The 7,184-nt window shown below is 45.0% G+C and overlaps 1 protein-coding gene across 2 annotated transcripts in view; it reads left to right on the plus strand.

Annotated features, from left to right (window-relative positions):
• exoc3l2b (exocyst complex component 3-like 2b) overlaps positions 1-7,184 on the plus strand; it is a 48,644-nt gene that overhangs the window by 37,569 nt on the left and 3,891 nt on the right. For both annotated transcript variants that reach the window (XM_005737490.1, XM_005737489.1), the window contains exons 4-11: positions 1,354-1,616; positions 1,701-1,967; positions 2,075-2,193; positions 2,466-2,580; positions 2,737-2,847; positions 3,371-3,471; positions 5,012-5,128; positions 6,968-7,103. In XM_005737490.1, coding sequence (XP_005737547.1) covers positions 1,354-1,616; positions 1,701-1,967; positions 2,075-2,193; positions 2,466-2,580; positions 2,737-2,847; positions 3,371-3,471; positions 5,012-5,128; positions 6,968-7,103 — 1,229 coding nt within the window. The remainder of the gene's footprint in view (positions 1-1,353; positions 1,617-1,700; positions 1,968-2,074; positions 2,194-2,465; positions 2,581-2,736; positions 2,848-3,370; positions 3,472-5,011; positions 5,129-6,967; positions 7,104-7,184) is intronic.

The raw sequence follows: 7,184 nt of genomic DNA on the forward strand, positions 1-7,184 counted from the left end.
TGTGTGTGTGTGTGTGTGTGTGTGTGTGTGTGTGTGTGTGTGTGTGTGTGTGTGTGTGTGTGTCATCCTCTCTTCCTCTGCACATCTGAAGGGCCTCACATCCTCCTCGCTTTCTCCACACACAAACAAACACAGAAGGCTTTTATTTTCTTTTATTTTGAAAGAGTGGCCCTGGAGAAGCCGTCTCCTGTGATGAAACAACTGATGCAGGAGAAGACCGAGTTTCCTGTCCTGCTGTGTGTGTGTGATGAATAACTGAGTCATATTTCCCCTGTAATCACACATGCAGTAATGCAGTATCCTCTGTGATGGACATTTTTTGCTCCACCTTCCGGCTGTGACCAATCAGAGCAGAGATAAACACTTTAGTTTCTGACCTAATCGTGTCTTAAGAGTTTATGCTGAGAAATGATTATTAACCGCGAGACAGGGCCGAGCAGTGAACGCAGACCAGCAGCAGCAGCAGCTTCACGTCTTGGTTGAAGTCATCCTGAAGGCTTCGAGTCGTTGTCTGGCAGCTCTCACAGGCCAGCGAGCTCACTAAGGACCACTGTAATGCACTGTGTCTATATCACAGAATAAATGTGCAATATTTATGAATATTGGAACAAACACTATATCAGTGACAATCAAGCATGGACGCAGACAAGCAGCCGTTCCACGCTCGTTTTCCGCCTGTCAGAGCGGATAAGCGTGATGCAGCTCTGTCGAAGGGGAAGCCTCCCTCAGTGACATCAGCAGACGCTGACCTCAGAGCATTTTGCAAACTCCTGCAGACATTTTTACAGCCAATAACAGAGTGAGAAACAAACATGTTCGCAGCCTGAACCTCGAAGCCTTCTGCTCTCCTCACCTAATTTCCCTTTCACGTCAGTCAATCGTATAAAGTGTATTAACGTTTGGAGCATTTGTTCTTTGTTGCGCAGAGTTAGGGTCCAGCTTTGATGAGTGAAAGTTTGGTCTTACCCCAATATGACCGTCGGAGGGGCTCGTCTTCTTCTATGCATCAGAACTGAATCATTGTTGTGGTGACGGTTTAATGTCCTCAGGATTCCCGTATGCTTGTTTGACATTCACCTAGGGACCATTTTTGGTCCGAGGACACCACAAGGGTTACAGCTGTCTGTGAAGGTTCTCAGTCATCCAGGTCATCGTAGTCTAAGGAGCTTGGAAAGAAAAGCGTCTGGACAAAGGACCCCCTGATGATCCTCTACCTAATCACATGAGCCAAGGTGTGAAACCTTGGCTCATGTGATTAGGTAGAGGATGCTGTTTTCTTCACGGAGAAATGCCAAACATCCTCCCAAAGACATTTGGATGGATGACGTCTTAACGTTCCTTTGTCTCCTCCAGTCCTGGAGATCCTGCAGCTGGTGAAGAAGCGGGACCTGCTCCTGGCTGACACCCACATCCTGGAGCTGGAGCAGGAGTGCAACGAGCGAGCTGCCGCGATGCAGCCCGAGGATGCGACGAGCCCGAGCGTCAAAGATGGCGGGCGGAGGAAGGCGAAGGATGTGGAGCTGCTGTACGAGGAGCTGCAGAAGGAGCTGTGGGCAGTGGTCAGGGAGTCCCTGAAGTCTCCGACAGCCGGGCCCAACCTGGGTCTGGTGGTCCAGGTGAGAAAACTCTTCTGTCGCCATGGCAACTGATGAAGAACACGAGAATATTCGAGTTACGTCAAAGTGCTCTCGCTCTAACAGGTGCTGCAGCAGGAGGAGCAAGTTGACAAAGACTGGGAAGTCAGCGAGGGAGCTGCCCCAGGAGGCCCGAGGCCTCGCCGCCTGAAGCAGAGGTGGAAGGAGGCGGTGGAGGAGGCGGCTGACGACTCTCTGCCTCAGACCGCCGAGTTCACAGCCGGAGAACTGAACAAGTACCTGGACCGGCTCCGAACCCGGGTGGTGGAAGACCTGGGGGCCGCCAAGAGGAACGCGGTGTCCATCTATCCTGAAGAGTACCAGCCCTTCCAGGTGAGTCAACACCTGGACACAAATACACAAATGCTGACCTAATGGAATCAATGTTTGCAGCCTGTAACAGTCCAAGCACTCTAACGTCTGACCTTTTGACCTCTCAGGTGTACGTACAGAGCTACCACCAGGCGGTTGCACGGCGACTGAAGACCATCACTGACAACCAGCTGCAGATCACAGACATCTACTCCCTGCTGGACTGGCTGCACAACATGTACAACAGGTACGCACATGTTTCAGGTTTGAACCGTTTACACAGGACAAACAGACGATCCTGAAACCAGAGTGACCCTCGATTGGTTTTGTCCCTCAAGTTTGCTTGAAATTCAGTGTTGAAAGTATCATTAATGACCTGCAAGAAGAAATAAACCCAAAGACAGTGACATAAAAGCTGCAGATGTGATGGAGCATCAGGTTTAGATACACATGAGTCTGTGTGGACTCAGGCTTGCTGCTTAGGTTGCTCATGTGTGCGTGTGTGTGTGTTTGTTTCAGGGATGTTCTGGGGACTGTATGCATAACAAGTCCATTCAACCACTCTGAGCTCAGTCCTCTGCTGCCGTCAGAGACCGTGGACAGGCTGGAGCTCGACTGTCTTAACTCGGTCCGGGTGAGAGAGACACACGTATTCTCACCTACCTTGCTAACAGTGGCCCGTATAACCAGGCTGACCGAGCAGGGACCTCTGTTTTGTACACACTTCTAAAAAAGTAGCATGATGTCAGTGCTTTGTCAGTGATTTGTTGCCTGGTTCTTCCCTGCGCAGGCTAAAGTGACCACAGAGCTGAGTCAGGTCCTGGACGACGAGGAGAAGAGATGGATGGAGACGCTGCAGATCGAGGAGTACCAGATCACTCTGGCCAAGATGGTCATAGAGGTAACCCCCAACCTGCTGCCCCCGCACGCACCTTCGTCACTATGGCTACTGCACACACTCCGTGAATGAGTCTGTGCACCGCCGTGAAAAGCGTTTCCTGTCTGTTTAAATACAGGATATAATCAGAGTGAAGTGTTACATAAAGGTCTATTCCGCTGCATTTCGTACGCTGATTGTTTTCTGGGTTTGTCCTTCAACTGCAGCCAAAGTCAACATCAAACATTTCCTCATCTCTCTCTCTGTCACACACACACACACACACACACACACACACACACACACACACACACACACACACTCTTTCATTCAAATTTGCACTGAAAGGAGCTGCTGCCCTCTAGTGGCTGAAGCAGGTGTAGCTTAAAGGTGCACATCAGTCACCAAATCAAATCATTTCTGTCTGCCATTCACCCAAGTATGTTTGTTGAGTAAACGACGAAAGCTGTTTCTGACAAATAAAGTTGTTTTTAAAGGTTTGAGGTGTGTGACAATCGTACCGTCTGTATGTTTATCTGTGTTTTAGAGGTTGCAGGCCGATCTGGAGCGTTCGGCCTCCATCAACAGAAGTCTAGGCTCCAGAGTGGCGCAGTGCAGCATCAACGGCCTCGCTGACTTCCTGTACAGGTACGTTCTTTTCAAAATAAATGTTTTTTTTAAGCTAGTCATTAGCTTCATAAAAATCAAATAAATAACAGAAATAATAGCTGACATTAAAAAACAAACAATAATAAAACCACATGAACAACCTGATGAAATAGAAGTTAGCAAAGCAGATGTGTGTCACCAGTGTTGGTCAAGTTACTTGAAAAAAGTAATCAGTAACTAATTACTGATTACTTCCCCAAAAAAGTAATCCCGTTACTTTACTGATTACTTATTTTCAAAAGTAATTAATTACTTAGTTACTTAGTTACTTTTTAAAAACACGATTTACAACCTGAACAGGTGATAAAGCGATAGATCTTTCAGCCCAATTCTACTTTTTCTACATAATCCATCATACAAAATGTAATCAAATGGAAAAGTCTCTTTTTAAAACTTGTTTTATTAGTTTTAATCTTTTAACTTTATGCATCAAGCAAACATTTAATTATCTGCAACATTCTCTGACTGGAAGAAATTAGTTTAACATTTAAACCTATTTTCTGCAGATTCCAGCACATAAAATAAAATATTTTGTGTGTTTACACTCAGTCTTTCAAATAGATGCAAGTAAAACACAGCAGAAAATAAATAAAGTCAAAGACTCAGCGGTCCTGTTGCTCTATTTTCACCTGTAAAGCAGGAGTGGGGTAGGCGGAGGTTTACCCTGGTGCAGGTGTGCCGCGGTCAGTGGAAGAATCCGCGAGTTTCTCTGTGAGTTTCCCATTACGTCGTAGCTACTCGGTGCTTGTTGGAAGTTTAGGGGTTTTTTCGGTGTAAAAAGAAGTTTTCTTCCCACGCACAGCGGACACTAATGTTTTTGTCACTTTTTATGGAATCAAACTCAAAGTAAGGTCAGTACTTCCACGCTTTAAACGCTGCACGCTCATACTCTCTCTGCACTCGATATGTGATCCATTGTTGATCTGCACACAGCTGTTGTCACGAACGTCGCACTCGCTTATGTCACTGTCGTGAGACATTCTCGCAAAACGGTTTTAGTAACGCAGTAACGCAGCGTTCCTACGGGAAAGTAACGATAATCTAATTACCGTTTTTGCAATATTAATCCCTTACTTTACTCGTTACTTGAAAAAAGTAATCAGATTACCGTTACTGCCCATCTCTGTGTGTCACAAACACTCAGAGACCGTTTACAATAAAACAAAACGCTCTAAGATTAATTTTCTAATCAAATTCTAATGTACATTTTTTTTAATTTTAGGGTTGGCAGTAAAATCAAACACGAGTTCAAAATGATTCAGTACCATTGTAATCCGTATGTAGTTAATAATTTACAAATGTTTCTCATGCTTGTTTCAATTGTTTTTGCTGATTATTAAGACATCAGCTACAGCAGTGCCATGGTTCTTTTAATACAGCAGGAAAGGACTCTTTGAATATGTGTGTGATCTGACTGATGAATGTGATCTAATGTAAACGTCCTTGAGCTGTAAGATGCTGTTGTTTAGCTTTTTTAGCTTTGAAAGACCAGATCATGATTCTGGTGTATTTGTTTTAGCTTCCAGCGGAAAGTTGAGATGTTCCATGAAGGGATGCAGGCCGGGATGTTCGGAGACCACCAGGATGGATACGTGTCAAGAACCATCGCCCTGGTCAACTGCTGCCCTCCATTCAGGTACAAACACAAGCTCTTCAATATGCGAACGAACTGTGAGACAAACTGTCACCGACTCTGTCGAGTGCTGCAGTTCTCAAAAGGGTTTTTCAACTTGTTTTCATTCCTGTGTTTAAATATAGTTTAAACACAGTTTTATGTTATAGTTATATTAACCCCTTAGCAGTCCAATTAGTCCCCTAAACCATCCAATGTCCCGTGGGCGGTACGTCCGACTGCTAAGGGGTTAACTATAACATCATCACTGTGTGTGTGCGCGCGCATGCATGTGTATGTACATGTTTACATATCTTTGTGGGGACCAATAGTCACTTATGGGGACAAAGTGCCCGTCCCCACAAGTTTGAAGGTATTTTCTTTCAAACTGTGGTTTTTGTGTCAAGGCTACAGTTATGATTATGGTTACGTTTAGGATGAGGGTTAGGATTACGCATTCATTTTTAGCAGCTGAATTTGAATTATGGCGGCACATTCATGTAATATCAGTTTGTACCACCAGAGGGCAAAGTGGATCAGTGTAAGCTTTATTTAATGAGCCAAGTCATTAAGAGCACATTTCTAATTAAAAGGTTAAAGCAAAATAGTTTAAATAACAGCACCACACGCACTGATGAAACACTGCCCCCTGGTGGTGACAGTTACAGTTACTACTGAAAGTACCTTTAAGCTGTTTTAAAATGTAAGAGGACACGTTTCTGTCCTTTATCTGTGTTCTTGCATCCAGATACACTAAAGTTAAAATAACCTGATAAACACAGTGCAGTTCAAGGTGCAATAGTTCCCTCTGAAATGTTGTAAAGTAATGCTGGACCAAGCGCTCAGTTAGAATGATACAGAAATGAAATGCGAAGCACGTGCTGGATGTTATCATTGTTGAGAATGATCAGTTTGCCTTTTTTGTTACACCAAACTTGAAATAAGGATATTTTACAGATCTAACCCTCTGTCGGCTCTTCAGAATCGGCGCCTTCAGTTCCTTTATTGTTCCCAGATGGGTTCGTGGATCCACAGAGCTTTTTAACAGCTGATCCTTTGACCCATAACAATAATGATGGCTCTGTTCCAGCAATTATTGCAATGTCCCGTGGAAATGAACGAAGCTGTCGGTTCCACCCAGACACAGATTAACCTCAGAGGGATTTCACATTTGACTCCAGGTGACCTCAGCCTTTATCTCCCTTTCAAGGACGCTAAACCAACATTTGGAGCCTAAATTTCTAGCTCAAAGGAACCTAACACAGTGTCCCAATGCTGAGGCCGTTCAACCAGCTTTTAATAATGAAAATAGAGTTGCTCACAAAGGAAAATAGTACAAACAGGATTGCTGGTGACGCTGGACTCGACCTACACTTACAAAACAAAGCTGTGAAAGATAAAGACGGTGAGCTTGTTGGGGTCTGCCCCACCATCTCTGGGCTTTTATTTGTGTGGCGAAACTTTAGCAGCCAATCTGCAAGTGAGAGAGCGAGTTAATGAGGGTGAAATACAAACACAAGCAGATGATGACTGGACCGACCGGCTGGGTCGCACACTACAAAGCCAAAAAATGAAAGGCCTGCTGATTCGCTATGTGCAGGTTTTATGTTCCAGTGACCCCCCCACCTGAGCCTGGCTCTGCCGGAGGTTTCTTCCTTTTAAAAGGGAGTTTTTCCTTCCCACTGTTGCCAGAGCACTTGTTCATAGGGGGCCGTCTGATCGTTGGAGTTTTGTGTATTATTGTTTCTTGACCTTACAAAAGAAAGCACCCTGAGATGAGTGTTGTTGTGATTTGGTGCAAAATGAATACATTTGAATTGAATTAAACTGAATTTATTTATATGTCTTTGCATGTGCGTGCAGAGGTTTCGTGCAGCGCTGCGCTCAGTGTGATCCGTCAGTTAGCGAGGACTCTCTACGTCGAGCCAACAAGTCTCTGGATCACATCATCCAGCAGGGAGTGAAAGTGCTGTCTGACCGGCTCTACCTGCACATCAGGGTAACACGCACACACACACACGCATGCACACACGCACACACGCACACGCACACACGCACACACACACACACGCATGCACAC

The sequence above is a fragment of the Pundamilia nyererei genome, unplaced genomic scaffold (genome assembly GCF_000239375.1).
Source record: "Pundamilia nyererei isolate P.nyererei 1_Seehausen unplaced genomic scaffold, PunNye1.0 scaffold00076, whole genome shotgun sequence".
NCBI lineage: Eukaryota > Metazoa > Chordata > Actinopteri > Cichliformes > Cichlidae > Pundamilia > Pundamilia nyererei.